The 15,235-nt window shown below is 44.3% G+C and overlaps 1 protein-coding gene across 1 annotated transcript in view; it reads left to right on the forward strand.

Annotated features, from left to right (window-relative positions):
• Window positions 1-479: 479 nt before the first annotated feature.
• The window catches only part of LOC120394193 (centromere protein F-like), a 34,504-nt gene continuing 19,748 nt past the window's right edge, over window positions 480-15,235 (forward strand). The window contains exons 1-4 of the mRNA XM_039518427.1: window positions 480-587; window positions 1,304-1,396; window positions 2,245-2,438; window positions 9,331-9,385. Of these exons, the coding sequence (XP_039374361.1) occupies window positions 497-587; window positions 1,304-1,396; window positions 2,245-2,438; window positions 9,331-9,385 (433 nt within the window). The 5' untranslated portion in view covers window positions 480-496. The remainder of the gene's footprint in view (window positions 588-1,303; window positions 1,397-2,244; window positions 2,439-9,330; window positions 9,386-15,235) is intronic.

Raw genomic sequence — 15,235 nt, forward strand, 5'->3', positions numbered from 1 at the left:
ATTTACATTATCCTGAAGTGTGTTTTATAAGGCTGCCAGATATCTACCATCCATTTATTTTGGCACCCCAATGCACATAAGGTGGACAAACATGCCTGGACCACATGCTTTTCGGCTGGGTTCTGTCATTTGGTTATTTTGAATATTATATTTAGATTATGATTTCTCTATCAAGGAAATCTACACACACGTAGCTTTCCAATAAACATGACTTTAATGTTTCTCTGTTGGAATTAGAAGCTGCTATAATTCAATTGTATATTACTAAGTGAACTCTACTGTACAAATTCATATTATAACATTCTGGATTTTTAGTTGCACTGAACTTTTAATGGTAGGTGAGATGCCATTAGTGAGAGTATAATGCTTAGACAGAAGAATGAATTTTCCTATTAGCAACTAAAATTTTTTTTTTATTTTATAGTTAGACAATCTGAAGGCTTTAGATCAACTGAAGAAGCAAAATGGATTCGCTGACAGTAAACTGAAGACATGGATGCAATCCTGTAAGCAGCTGGGGAAGGAAAAAGAAATGTTGCCGAAACAAACTGCTGACCATAATGCTCTATTAAAGGAGCACAAGCCAAGTATGGGGTAGTTGAAGAAGGAAATGCTATACTAGAATGATTGTAAGGCTGCAAATCATTCGTGGAAGTCACGGTTTCTGTGACCTCTGTGAATTTTGCAGTGCTGGTGCAGCTGATCCCAGGATCCCAGCAGCTGGGGAAGCCCAGGAGCCAGCCGCACTGGCCGTTGCTCAGTCAGCCCCAGGCACGGTCCCTGGAGCAGCAGTCTGGGACTCGTGGTGGTGGGGCCCTGAGCCACCCATTCCCCCCCAGCACCAGCATTGCCCTGCTCTCTCTCTCCACTCCCCAGCAGTCTTCAGGAGCGTCCCCTCTCCCAGGCGGTAAGATTTAGTCCCAGGTATTTTTAGTAAAAGTCATGGAGGGGTCACGGGGCCCTGACTTTTTGTTTATTGCCCGTGACCTGTCCATGACTTTTACTAAAAATACCCACGACTAAAACATAGCCTTAATCGTGATCCTGTTTCTAACCTTAATGCATTTATTTAGAACACATGTTTTCAAAACCTCCATTATTACATTTGATTCAGATGAGGGGCCAGATCCTCATAAATCAGTATAGTTTCTGAAGCTCTGCTATAGTTGACTGTGGTTGCACAAGCACACGTCTTATGTACTTAATTAACAAATGAATGATTGAGATCATTGCATTCTAAACACATATTTCCAGAGTCTCCTTAAAGTTATTTGTACAGGTAACGACTCTTTCCCTTGGTCAGGTGCTGATGAGGTTGCCATCTACCTACATTCACTGACCCAGGACAACGAGCCAGCGTATGAGCCAGATGGACTCCCAGAGGTGGTCAGAAAAGGTAATTGTTACTTCTTTAGAGGAGAATGGTCCACATTGTGGGGAGTGTGTGCGCGCACGCTTATCTAAATAATCGTGTTGTCATAGGTGTGACTTGGAAGCATTGTAAAAACTTGGACATCATTGGCCAAATCCAGCCCTCATATAGGTTGCAAGAGAGGGATTCTAGGCCCAGCCATTCCCATTATAAAACACCTTTTTCTTCTGGTTGATAGGAAGGGGGGAAATTTTTGCTTAAACATTTTTAACTAAATGTTTTTTCATTGAAATGTGCTGCATTGTCAAAACCGAAATGTATTACGGAGATGTATTGATTCGGACAAAGTTTTTGCTGAGCAGGGAGGGAGACCCCCAAATTGAAAGCCTGATGTTTTTTGATTCAATTTCATTTTATGAAAGCATTTGAAAGGCTTATGTTTTCATTCCAATCTAGAATAAAAACAAATTGTGAAACCTCGAAAGGGGTCGCAAAACAGAATTGTCTCCCTCTGGCCGGCTCTATGTAGAACAATAGGAGAGACATCGTTTTCAGATGGAAATGATTTTCCAGTTAATGGTGTCCCTTTAAAGGAAAAAGAGAACATTTGCTTGGGGAAAACTCTTTTTGCCATTTTAGTAGAGTTGCTGTTACACAGATCCACACCCTTGCCTGAGTTCACCTATAAAATTCTAGGAACGCAAGATAGTCCTAATAATTCCCCCATTCTGTTATTCAGTGAGTAAATGCCATTTTACTTTCTTAAATTATTACCCGTTGTCATCTCCATCTTGAATTGAGCAAGATCAGATTGATTGGAACAATAAAGTAATTTAATCAACTGTGGTTAATGGCTGTTGTTTATTTTTCAGGCATTGCTGATATTCCTACTGGGAAAACCAACCCCCGTGTTTCGCGCAGAACAGCGCTAAACCTAAAGACCAGTGCCCGTCTTGCTGCTCAAAGCCAAAATTTGTCACCATATGGCCAACGTTTACAAAAAGGCAGGTCAGCTAATTTTGCCAAGATCTCTAAACCGACAGCTGGTGGCAGCAAATCACCAAAGGTAACTGATCGTCAAAATGTATCTGAATGTGCAGGGCCTGGGAAATCCACATAATGTATTTATCTCTCCAAGTGAGTTTGAAGATATGCCGTGTTATTCATACCTCCTTTATATCTGCCATGAATATAGTGAAGACAAGGTCATCAATGTAAATAAAAGCAGAAAAGAATCCTGTGGCACCTTATAGACTAACAGATGTTTTGCAGCATGAGCTTTCGTGGGTGAATACCCACTTCTTCGGATGCAAGCAGTGGCAATGTAAATAAAATGAATAAAGCTTGGCACATAACAAAGATCTGGGCATAATGGTAAACTTAAAATTGTTGGTATGATCAAATCTGTGATCTCATGCCAAGTGCTCATTAACTTGGTAAATGGGAATGAGGTCAATCTTCCCACTTCAATGCTCATCCCAAATATTTGATTATTTCTTGAAAGGCCTGGATGCCTAGAGCAGCGGGGGTGTGCGTGTGCATATATGGATTACACGCAAAGCACTCAAAAATTCGTATATGCTGGAATTAAGGCTCCTTGTCCCAATCTCCTGCTCAGCCAGCCCCAGTTCTCTTAGACTCATAGACTTTAAGGTCAGAAGGGGCCATTCTGATCATCTAGCCTGACCTCCTGCACAACGCAGGCCACAGAATCTCACCCACCCACTCCTGTAACAAACCCCTAACCTGTGTCTGAGATACTGAAGTCCTCATATCGTGGTTTAAAGACCTCCAGGTGAGAGAATCCTCCAGCAAGTGACCCGTGCCCCATGCTGCAGAGGAAGGTGAAAAACCTCCAGGGCCTCTGCCAATCTGCCCTGGAGGAAAAATCCTTCCCGACCCCAAATATGGCAATCAGTTAAACCCTGAGCATGTGGGCCAGACTCACCAGCCAGACACCCAGGAAAGAATTCTCTGTAGTAACTCAGATCCCACCCCATCTAACATCACATCACAGAGCACTGGGCATATTTACCTGCTAATAATCAAAGATCAATTGCCAAATTAATTGCCAAAATTAGGCTATCCCATCATACCGTTCCCTCCATAAACTTATCAAGCTTAGTCTTGAAGCCAGATATGTCTTTTGCCCCCGCTACTCCTTGGAAGGCTGTTCCAGAATTTCACTCCTCTAATGGTTAGAAACCTTCGTCTAATTTCAACTCTAAACGTCCTAGTGTCCAGTTTATATCCATTTGTTCTTGTGTCCACATTGGTACGAAGCTTAAATAATTCCTCTCCCTCCCTGATATTTATCCTTCTGATATATTTATAAAGAGCAATCAGATCTCCTCAGCCTTCTTTTGATTAGGCTAAACAAGCCAAGCTCTTTGAGTCTCCTTACATAAGACAGGTTTTCCATTTCTTGGATCATCCTAGTAGCCTTTCTCTGTCCCTGTTCTAGTTTGAATTCATCCTTCTTAAACATGGGAGACCAGAACTGCACAAAATATTCCAGATGAGGTCTCACCAGTGCCTTGTATAATGGTACTAATCCTCCTTATCTTTACTGGAAATATCTCACCTGATGCATCCTAAAACCGCATTAGCTTTTTTCATGGCCATATCACATTGGCAGCTCATAGTCATCTTGTGATCAACCAATACTTCAAGGTCCTTCTCCTCCTCTGTTACTTCCAAATGATGCGTCCCCAATTTATAACCAAAATTCTTGTTCTTAATCCCTAAATGCATGACCTTGCACTTTTCACTGTTAAATTTCATCCTATTACTATTACTCCAGTTTACAGGGTCATCCAGATCTTCCTGTGTGATATCCTGGTCCTTCTCTGTGTTAGCAATACCTCCCAGCTTTATTAGCACATTCCCACTTTTTGTTCCAAAGTCAGTAATAAAAAGATTAAATAAGATTGGTCCCGAAACCGATCCCTGAGGAACTCCACTAGTAACCTCCTTCCAGCCTGACAGTTCAACTTTCAGTATGACCTGTTGTAGTCTCCCCTTTAACCAGTTCCTTATCCACCTTTCAATTTTCATCTTGATCCCCATCTTTTCCAATTTAACGAATAACTTCCCCGGTGGAACCGTATCAAGTGCCTTACTGAAATCGAGGTAAATTAGATCCACTGCGTTTCCTTTGTCTAAAAAATCTGTTACGATCTCAAAGAAGGAGATCAGGTTGGTTTGGCACGACCTACCTTTTGTAAAACCATGTTGTATTTTGTCCCAATTACCACTGACCTCAATGTCCTTAACTACCTTCTCCTTCAAAAAATTTTCCAAGACCTTGCATACTACGGATGTCAAACTAACAGGCCTATAGTTACTTGGATCACATTTTTTCCTTTTCTTAAAAATAGGAACTATGTTAGCAATTCTCCAGTTGTCCAGTAGAACCCCCAAGTTTACTGATTCATTAAAAATTCTTGCTAATGGGCTTGCAATTTCATGTGATAGTTCCTTTAATATTCTTGAGTGAAGATTATCTGGGCCCTCCAATTTAGTCCCATTAAGGTGTTTGAGTTTGGCTTCTACCTCGGATGTGGTAATATCTACCTCCATATCCTCATTCCCATTTGTCATCCTACCATTATCCCTAAGCTCCTCATTAAAGACTGAGGCAAAGTATTTGTTTAGATATTGAGCCATGCCTAGATTATCCTTAACCTCCACTCCATCCTCAGTGTTTAGCGGTCCCACTTCTTCTGTCTTTGTTTTCTTCTTATTTATACGGCTATTGAACCTTTTACTATTGGTTTTAATTCCCTTTGCAAGGGCCAACTCTACATGGCTTTTGGCCTTTGCCTTTCTAACATTATTCCTACATGTTCTGACCTCAATAAGGTAGCTTTCCTTGCTGATCACTCCCGTCTTCCACTCCTTGTAGGCTTTCTGCTTTTTCTTAATCATCTCTCTGAGATGCTTGCTCATCCAGCTTGGTCATCAACTCCTGCCTATGAATTTTTTTCACCTTTCTTGGAATGCAGGCTTCTGATAGTTTCTGCAACGTTGACTTGAAGGAATTCCAGGCCTCCTCCACCTTTAGATCCACAAGTTCTTCAGTCCAATCCACTTCCCTAACGAATTTCCTTCATGCTTTAAAGTTAGCCCTTTTGAAATCAAAAACCCTAGTCCCAGATCTATTTTTGTTTATCCTTCCATCTAGCTTGAACTGAGTTAGCTCATGATCACTCGAACCAAGGTGGTCCCCTACAACCATTTCTTCTATGAGGTTCTCACTACTCACCCAAACCAAATCTAAAATGGCATCTTGTTGATTCTTCAACTACTTGGTAAAGGAATCCATCAGCTATCACATCCAGAAAAATCTGAGCCCTATAATTATTACTAGCACTTGTCCTCCAGTCTATATCTGGGAAATTAAGGTCTCCCATAATCACACAATTCCATTAATGTTTACTTCATTAAAAACATGAGAGGTCTCTATCCATATCCAAATCAGATCCTGGTGGTCTCTAGCGAGCCCCAAGCACCTCAGGGGAGGTTCTAGTAGCTTTCTTTCCCATTGTGATTTTTGCCCACATAGACTCTGTCTTATCCATTCCATGACTTCTTATTTCTTTACAGTTAACCTCATTGTTGATATACAATGTTACTCCACCACCTTTGCCTTAATTTCTGTCTTTCCTAAACAGCACATAGCCTTCAATACCTGTACTCCAGTCATGACTACTATTCCACCATGTTTCTGTTATCCCTATAATATCCGGTTTCACTTCCTGCACCAGAAGCTCTACTTCCTCCATTTTGTTACCTAGGCTCCTCGCATTAGTGTACAAACATCTTAATTTTGCCATTTGGCTTCACTGACATTCTTTACCCGGTTAGGCACAGACATTCTACCCCAGTATCACTTCTTAGACTGGTATCTACACTACCCTTCCTCCTTATTTCCATTCTCCGACCCATGGCTGTATCCTTTCTTACTTTGTTTTCTTCCCTCTCAATGCTAAGAAGGAGATTACCCTTTATGGGAATTTTGGAGATTACCTGGACATCTCCCAACCATCTTCCCCAAATTCCTAGTTTAAAGCTCTCTTAATCAGTTGTGCCAGCCTCCATCCTAGAAGTCTATTTCCCTCCTTACTCAGGTGAAGTCCATCCCAAGAGAACAGTCCTCTGTCCATGAATGCTTCTCAGTGGCCATACATCCCAAAGCCCTCCTTATAGCACCACTGCCTGAGCCATCTGTTGATCGCCATAATCTTTTCACACCTTTGTTGCCCTTCTCTAGGAATAGGCAGAATCCCACTGAAGATCACCTGAGCCTCAATTTCATTAAGCGTCTTCTTCATTTTCTAACTCTGCAAACCTGTTCCTGAGCTCTATTTCTCCTTCACTGGCCCGTCTTTTTCTCTGCCTGGTTCTCTTAGTCACGTGCTTCCACCGTCCACTTTCCTCACCCAGCAGTCTCCCTCAGAATTCTTTGGTCCTGCTTCCATCTGCAAGACTGAGCTTTTCCTTCAGCCTCCTCATGTCTTTGCTCCATCATCCGCTCGAATCCCCTTCTAAACTCGACAGAGTTTCCACCTGCATCTCCAGTCCTCGGATCTTTTCTTCCATCAGCTCTATCAGGCGGCACGTCAGGCAGACGAAACTCTTTTCAGGTACCCCCTCCAGGATCATGTACATGCAGCAGCTTCCATATCCAGTCAGCCTCATTCTGTCTTTCACTGCTGCCTCTGTATCGGTCATAGCCTTCCCACCTAAAACCTGTAAGTCCAGGAAACACAAACCGAAGCAAACCACCACCACCTACAGCAAAACAACCCCCCAACAGGCACCAGAACACTGGCAGAACACCACCTACTCCCTTCACTAGCCTGTCAATTCCTCTCCTTAAGTCTCTTAGTCTCCCCTGCAAATTCCCCCTACAAACTCCCTTCTCCTCCTCCTCCTCCTCCTCTTAGCTCTGTGTCTTCTCTCAGTGTCTCCTCTACATTCCTTTCCCCCTTCCCCGGCCTTCTCTCATAGTCTTCCAGTCCTAGCATTGCCTACCAGCTCCCTGTCCTTGGCCCCCTCCCCGCACTCCCATTCCAGTCCCAATCTTGGCATACTCCTTGTCCCAGTCTGCCCCTCCCGCCCCTGCTCCTCCATTTGTCTTTTGTCCCCTCTGCATTTGAGTCCAGTATCTTCCTCCATCAGCGTGCTTGTGCAGCAGCTTGGAGGGGTCATTGAGAGTTTATTGAGAGAAAAGTTCCTGCTCTCAGTTCTGGTGCCTGGACCAAAGCAGCTGGGAAGAACCGTTGCAGGGAAACTCTGGCTTTGATCCTTAGAGGCCTGGGCTGGAGCATATCAATTGCTCTGCGGGGTGGCACAGTGTGCCGTGTTTTCACATCCAGGAGCTGTGTGGAAATGGTGCATGTGCAGTCACTCTGTGGGGAATAGCTCATGCACAGTTTGGTTAGCACTAAGAGCTGTGCGAGATTCAAGTATACTCAGCGAGGATGAAATCTTCAGAGATTTTAGCTGCTACAAGTCTAAGAATTCTCTCTGAGTATCTGTGAACTGTGATTTTTTTCAAAGGCTTATAATTTGGCCAAATGTGGGCAGGTTTTCATGGGGATGGCAAAAAGCACATTCTCTGCACAAAGGCCACCCCCTGCCAAATTACAAGTCCCTGCTCCAACACATGGAGTTTTTCAAAGAAAAGTTGCCAGAATATTTTAATATGAGAAAAATGTAGATTTCCCTAGCCTTGGTCTTGGGAATAGCTTAACCATTTTGGCTGAAATTCTGCCTCTGTCCCCCACCCCTGAAAATTTCAGCCCAAGCAATTAAAGTTTGTAAAGTTAGAAGCAGCAGAAAACAGGGTCTTCTTGTAATGGGAGGAGTCAGGTACCCTTAATAATAAATGGTCCTATTAGCTTTGCCAGTAATATATGTTGGTAACAATTCTGTTTTTGCTGGCACTAGAAGGATAAGCCCTGATGCTCACCTCTCACACAGGACCCACATCAGTGTAAATGGGATGAGAATTGGGGCCAATTACCTAGACTATCAGAAGCTTTGGCATTCAGGATTTCAATGGTCATGAAGCACACATATATAACTACTGAAGTTTTAGCTAACTGATGCTAAAATCATGTCAGAATTTGGTGGGGAGTGCAGGGAGTGCAGAGACAAGGACGATTGTAATAGCAGTGGGGACTGGAATTTGAGAGAACCCCAAAGGTGTACACATTGTGAAATTTTTCAACAGTTTTACAAAGCTAGTGTTGACCATCACAACAAACATATTGTGAAGGTTATGTTAAATATTTAGAATGACATGACATTCTCCTGAATATTTCATAATACGTCTGGACAGGATATCCTCTGCAGGCCAATGTAAATGCTTCAGGACTAAACAACTTTTTCAAGTGCTATCATATTTACAGAATAAACTATAGGACATTTACAAATTCATTATGTAAAAGCAACAAAGAATCCTGTGGCACCTTATAGACTAACAGACGTTCTGCAGCATGAGCTTTCGTGGGTGAATACCCACTTCTTCAGATGCAAGAAATTCATTATGAAATATCAGTAATTAAACTTAAATTACATATCTCAAAATACAGTTCTGCAGATTAGTGATTGAGCAAGAAGAGACTAGACAAGGAACTCCTGTGTACTACTCCTTAGCTTTGCCTATACCTTGTTAAATTATGTGATTTGTGATTTGTAAAGCATGGATGATAATGCCCATTCTATCTTGAACATGGTGAGGAGTAGGTAGTTGCTGTAAAGCATTCTGCATGGCGCTGTTGTATTTTCAGAGTGATAACTATAAACATTGAAGATTCTTGCTTTTAGCGTGTGTCTGCTAATTCATATTATTCAGTCGCTTGGAATGGGTCTTTCACTTCCTGCTGGTAATTAACAAGGTTCTCCAATACCACTAAAGCATGAGAATTTTTTTCTTTGTATTGCAGGTAGATGATACTCATCAGTGCCAAGCAGAAACAGCTATTGAACCCATGGAATCTAGTTCAAGATCTCCTCTTTGCATGAAGAAGCAAAACACACAAGCTGTTGCTGAGAACTTGAGGGAGAATCTCAACACACACCAAGGCAGATGTTCCTTGAGCACACAAAAACTACCTGATCAAAATGAACAAGACAAAAACTGTATGGTACAGTAAACCTGAGTAGTATAAGTAGTATACCATGAAACAAACCCTAACCGCACCCCTTGACCCCTTAAACTCTGCCCCTTGACCCCTTAAACCCCACTCACCTGTCACCAGAAGTCCCGCTCCGGGGGGTATTAATCCCAGGGTCAAGATGCCACATGACCGGAAGCAAGGTGTGTCACGTGACCATCCTCTACCACTCAGGAAGGGTTTCAGCCGCTGGGGACCACCCCGAGAGGAGATTTGACCAATCAAGGCAAGGTCTGGGGTGGAGTGACCCATCTGGATGTGGGTCATGTGACCCCTCTAAGAACTCCTCCTACTTCCCTCTGCCAATCAGGATGGGGTTCACCCTGATAGGACCTCCATCAGAGGAGATTTGACCAATCAGAGTGAGTTCTGGGGTGGGGTGACCTGTTCGGAAGTGGGTCGTGTGACCCCCTCTAAGAACTCCTCCCAACGCCCTCTGCCAATCAGAGAGCAGCACCATTACCCCATAAGTCCCAGCTCCGGGCAGAGGAGGCCATCTCTGACCAAGGACACGTGTTTTAGAAATTGTGGAAAGGCTACTGAGAGGAAACGTGGACTCCTTTACCACCCCCATGAGAACTTCGGACTTTGTTTTAACCCCGAGCACCTTTAGACTTGTGTGGAGAAAGCGCTACCTCAATGACAGTTCCAAGGAGGACCTTTGACTCAACCGTTGGGTTCTTACACTGTTTGTTTTCTGAAAATCTCTCAACAGCTTAACGATGCTGTGACAGTACCTCCTATACGGCTTTTGACAGTACCTCCCATAAGGCTTTATGGAAATAATGCTTAGAATGTGTTTTATGGAACTATGCTTAGAATGTGTTTTATGCTACATATGCCATGTAACACATCTCCGTAAAGGTTATGATCTAATGAATGTATTAATCCTATTGGTATGCATGTATCATTTTTGTATTCAAAGTTATGAATGTTGGCTGTGTACCGGCTTGATTTCTAAATAACCTTAGTAGAGCATTTGGTCAGTTCCTGGGGAAAGGAATGTTGAAATTAAGTACCTAATCAAGAAACACTGAAAGGACAATGGATCTTGGAATGCTCCAATCCACATAAGAAGTCTACTTGAGGAAGTTCAAGGTAGCATGTAAACAATGGATGCTCCCTGTAAAAACTGTGAGTCATGCATGGACATGTGGCTTGCCCAAGTGACTCCAAAACTCCATCTTGGAGCTGGACTTGGCACCGGAGTGAGGAGGGGGTCTCCACCCCCAAGAGAAAGTCTATTTAAACCCCTAGGAGAGCCCTCCATTTTGGCTTCAGCTGGCTAAAGAGACAGCCCCATCTCCCCCTCCCTGGGATACTTGAAAGAAATTGGAACAAAAGACAGTGAGTGCAGGGGCTGAGTGATTGCTGGACCCAGGCTAAAAGGAGATTAGTCTGTAAAAGGGAGCATTGTGGAACTGGTGAGGATCTTATCTGTATTCAGTTTGATTAGATATAGATTTGCACATTTTCTTTTATTTTGCTTGGTGACTTACTTTGTTCTGTCTTTTACTACATGCATCCACTTAAATCCTCCTTTCTGTCTTTAATAAAATCACTATTTACTTATTAATTAACTCAGAGTATGTATTAATACCTGGGGGAGCAAACAACTGTGCCTATGTCTCTATCAGAGTTATAGAGGGCAAACAATTGATGAGTTTATCCTGTATAAGCTTTATACAGGGTAAAAGGGATTTATTTGGGTTTAGACCCCATTGGGAGTTGGGCATCTGAGTTTAAAGATAGGAACACTTCTGTTAGCTGCTTTCAGGTAAACCTGCAGCTTTGGGGCAAGTAATTCAGACCCTGGGTCTGTGTTGGAGCAGCCGGGAGTGTCTGGCTCAGCAAGACAGGGAGCTGGCAGGGAAAGCAGGGCTTGAAGTAGTTTGGGAACATCAGGTGGCAGCTCCCAGGAGGTTTCTGTGATCCAGCCTGTCACAGTGGCGTAGTCAGCAGAATCTGTGCACATCTGATTGCTTTGAGGTACTGGTAGTGATTTTAAGTGAGTTTTGAGTGTGGTCAGTGGCTGAAGAACAGCCCAAGTGGTTACTGGTTTGTTATTTTCTATTTGCTTATTTTGGGTAAGGGAAGTAGGGACAGAAAAGGAAGCAAAATAAGTAAGAGACAAGATCTGAAGATGCTAAAACTGCACAGGGTGCAAATTGCCCAGAAAGGCTGAACACAGGGCACTGTGAAAGTCTCTGTTAATGAAGAATCCCCTGAGCTGAGTGCATCCCACTTTCAGTGAACTGCAGAGGGGATGTGGCCCAGAAGAAGAAAGCAGGAAAATGACTAGCAGTGAAGCAGCTTACAAACTAGAGTTGGCTAGACTGGAAGCAAAAGAGAAAGAAAATGAACATAAACGACTAATGGAGAGGGAGGAGGCTGCCCACGAGAGAGCTATGGAGGCAGAGACAGCAAGGGTGGAGGCAGAAGCAGCTTCCCACAAGAGAGCTATGGAGGCAGAGACAGCAAGGATGGAGGTAGAAAAAGCCAGGGAAGAGGCTGTCCACGAGAGAGCTATGCAGGCCCAGAGAAAGGCCCAGAAGCATGAACTGGCTGTAACGGAGTCAAAGAGACAAAACCCTCCACCTGCTGGCTCCACTTCCCCAAAAATTCATAAATGGGAGCAACTGTGTCCACAGTATGAGGAATCCAGCGAGATCGCCGAATATTTCATCACCTTCAAGAGACTGGGCACCCTGCATGCCATCCCTGAAGATCAAAAGATGACCACATTGATAGCAAAATGGACTGGTAGAGCTCTGGACATATTCAGTAAGATGCCTATTGATGATGCTTCAAACTACAGTAAATTTAAGGATCTGGTTTTGAAAGAGTTTCAGATTACACCTGAAACCTACAGGGTGAAATTCAGGAGTCTTAAGAGGGGATCTGGATTGAGTAATGTGGTTTATGCCAATGAAATGAGAGATTTGGTAGACAAGTGGGTGTGGGGGAAGGGCATTACAAGCTTCCAAGGGATGTGTGATCTGGTTACTCAGGAACACTTCCTGAATATGGGCAGGAAGATGTAAAACAGTATTTGTGGGACAAAAAGGTAAATGCAGTGGGTGAATTAGCTGGGTATGCAGACTCTTATGAGCAAGCACAAGCTGCAATCAAACATAAACCACTGGGAGAGGGGTACAGGGTTGGGGGAAAGCAGAATCACCGTTTTACCCCTGGGAAAAAGGAGGCTGGGGAACCTCCCACCCCTGGAACTCGTCCCAAATTTCCTGTGCAAGCAGAGGAGCCCAAGAGGTGCTAGGATTGTAAGTCAACTGAGCACCTGAGGACTAAGTGTCCCTTTCTGAGTAGAAACAAGCAACAAGTAACACATGAAGCTGCAGCTTCTCAGAGCCAGGCTGTGGCCTCTTTCCACACAGGATTTGTAAAGCTTGCTTCCACACAACCAAGCAATGAGCATATGCTTGCTGTTAAAATGAATGGTGCAGTGCTTCTTGGACTGAGGGACACAGGTGCTGAGATTTCTGTGGTCAGGAGGGACCTTATCCAGAAGAAGGATCTGTTGCCAGGTAAAATGGCAGAATTAGAGCTGTTAGCGGGTTACAAAGTCTTTGCACCTTTAGCTAAAGTACACATGCAAACTAAGGATTTGCAGGCTGAACCGACTGTTGCAACGGTGGCACACAATTTTGCACCGGTTCTATTGGGAAACAATTTCTTTAGTGTGGCAGAATCTGTCCCAGGGCTGGTTAGCAGTCGGGGTCGGTGCGGGGTGAAGTCACATGGACTGCTGGGGGAATAGGAGGGTGTCTCCTAGATTCCTCTGCAGCAGTACAGAATGCAGATGTGGGTGCCGGGATGGTTGTGGCCAGTTTCTGTAGTTCCGGGGCTCAAGGAAAGTTCCAGAGGGAGGGGCTGGATGAAGGCAGCTCCTGTCCCGTAATCATCTCCCCAGGGGAGGGGGAGGAACCACCTTGTAACAGGGGGGCCACCACAGCTGCTGACTGCCAGGAAATTGCAGGTCAGCAGAGGGCAGGGCCTGCCCTGGGGTGCATAGAGACGTGTGTCCCAAAGGTGGAAGTTGGGGTCCTGGTGACCACAGTGGTGGAAACAGACCCCAAGATCGCTGTAGCTGGAAGCAAACCCAACCTGAGTGAAAAGGGGGGAATTTTGCTGACCAGTGAAAAGTCTGCCATAGCTGGTAGCTGTGAGCCCACAGTTGGACCAGGGTCACCTTCCCTTTCGGGGGACACAGGAGTGTCTGACCCAGAGAGGAGCCCAGAGAGGGAAGCCCAGATGGAAGGGGGGGCAGAGAGTCCGCCCACCTTTTGTGGGAAGGGACTTTCCCAGGAGGAGGGTGAAAAGTTTGCATTTAAAATGCCAGCCCCTTCTCCTATGGTTCATGTTGTAAGGGAAACCTGAGGGTCAGATCTCCTGAACGGGGGAGTCCATCCAGCTGGCCTGTTGGGAACAGAAAGTGGGGTGCCCAAGGGGTCCAGAGCCCCCCATTGAAAGGTGGTGTTCTTGCTGCACCTGTAAGAGATAAAACTCTCTCCAAGATGGGGTGGTGGGGAATCTCTGCAGGGTGGCACTTCACAAGGAGTGCGGTCCAGCCCAGAGACATTCCAGAGGAAGGGGCCGAGGGCAGGCATGGTGGCAGTGCACCTCTCCCTTGCCAAAGGCTCAACCACATGCCTGAATTAAAGCCTTCTCCAAAGAGGCAGAGTGCCTACCAGAGGCTACAGAGAGCTGGGAAAATGCAATAGACACTAAAGGAGTCAAACTGAGTGAACAAAGCCTGTCCACCGTAGATTTGCTGTTAACCTTGTGTCTTTTGCTAATTCACCTATGGGATAAAACAAAGGAATGCGTACTAGTGTTAAACCCTTTAAAGATGTGGGACATACCTGCTTTGTGGAAGAAACTGTTGTACATGCTAGGGATGGTGACAGGAGAGCCCCTCAAGCAAGTTACTTTTCAGCCTACGCCTGTAAACAGTCTGGAAGCTTGGAACAGCAGCAAAAGCATAACAGCCCCATGCTGTTGTGTAGAAGGGGAAACTGAGGCACACTGCCTCATGAAATTGGTGGCAAATTGCCAAAACGCCTCCGCTGTAACAGATATCGCTGTCTGCGTTCTGTTAACAATACTACACCCCAACCTGTTTTCTGGCATCTGAGGACCAGGACCCCCAAAACTGGCTAGGACCCTTAGGAATGACATCATATGGTTTAAAGGTACTTGAAAGGAGTGGAACCAAAAACAAACAGGGATTTTACATGTACTGCCTCTGCCATGGACAGTGTCCAAGTCTCTGGCAGTAAGCTCAGGGGGAGGGTGTGACGGTACCTCCCATAAGGCTCTATGGAAATATGCTTAGAATGTGCTTTATGCTACATATGCCATGTAACATATCTCCATAAAGGTTATGATCTACTGAATGTATTAATCCTATTTGTATGCATGTATCATTTTTGTATTCAAAGTTATGAATGTTGGCTGTGTACCGGCTTGATTTCTAAATAACCTTAGTAGAGCATTTGGTCAGTTCCTGGGGAAATTAAGTACCTAATCAAGAAACACTGAAAGGACAATGGATCTTGGAATGCTCCAATCCACATAAGAAGTCTACTTGAGGAAGTTCAAGGTAGCATGTAAACAATGGATGCTCCCTGTAAAAACTGTGAGTCATGCATGG

The sequence above is a fragment of the Mauremys reevesii genome, unplaced genomic scaffold, assembly GCF_016161935.1.
Source record: "Mauremys reevesii isolate NIE-2019 unplaced genomic scaffold, ASM1616193v1 Contig41, whole genome shotgun sequence".
Classification (NCBI taxonomy): Eukaryota; Metazoa; Chordata; order Testudines; family Geoemydidae; genus Mauremys; species Mauremys reevesii.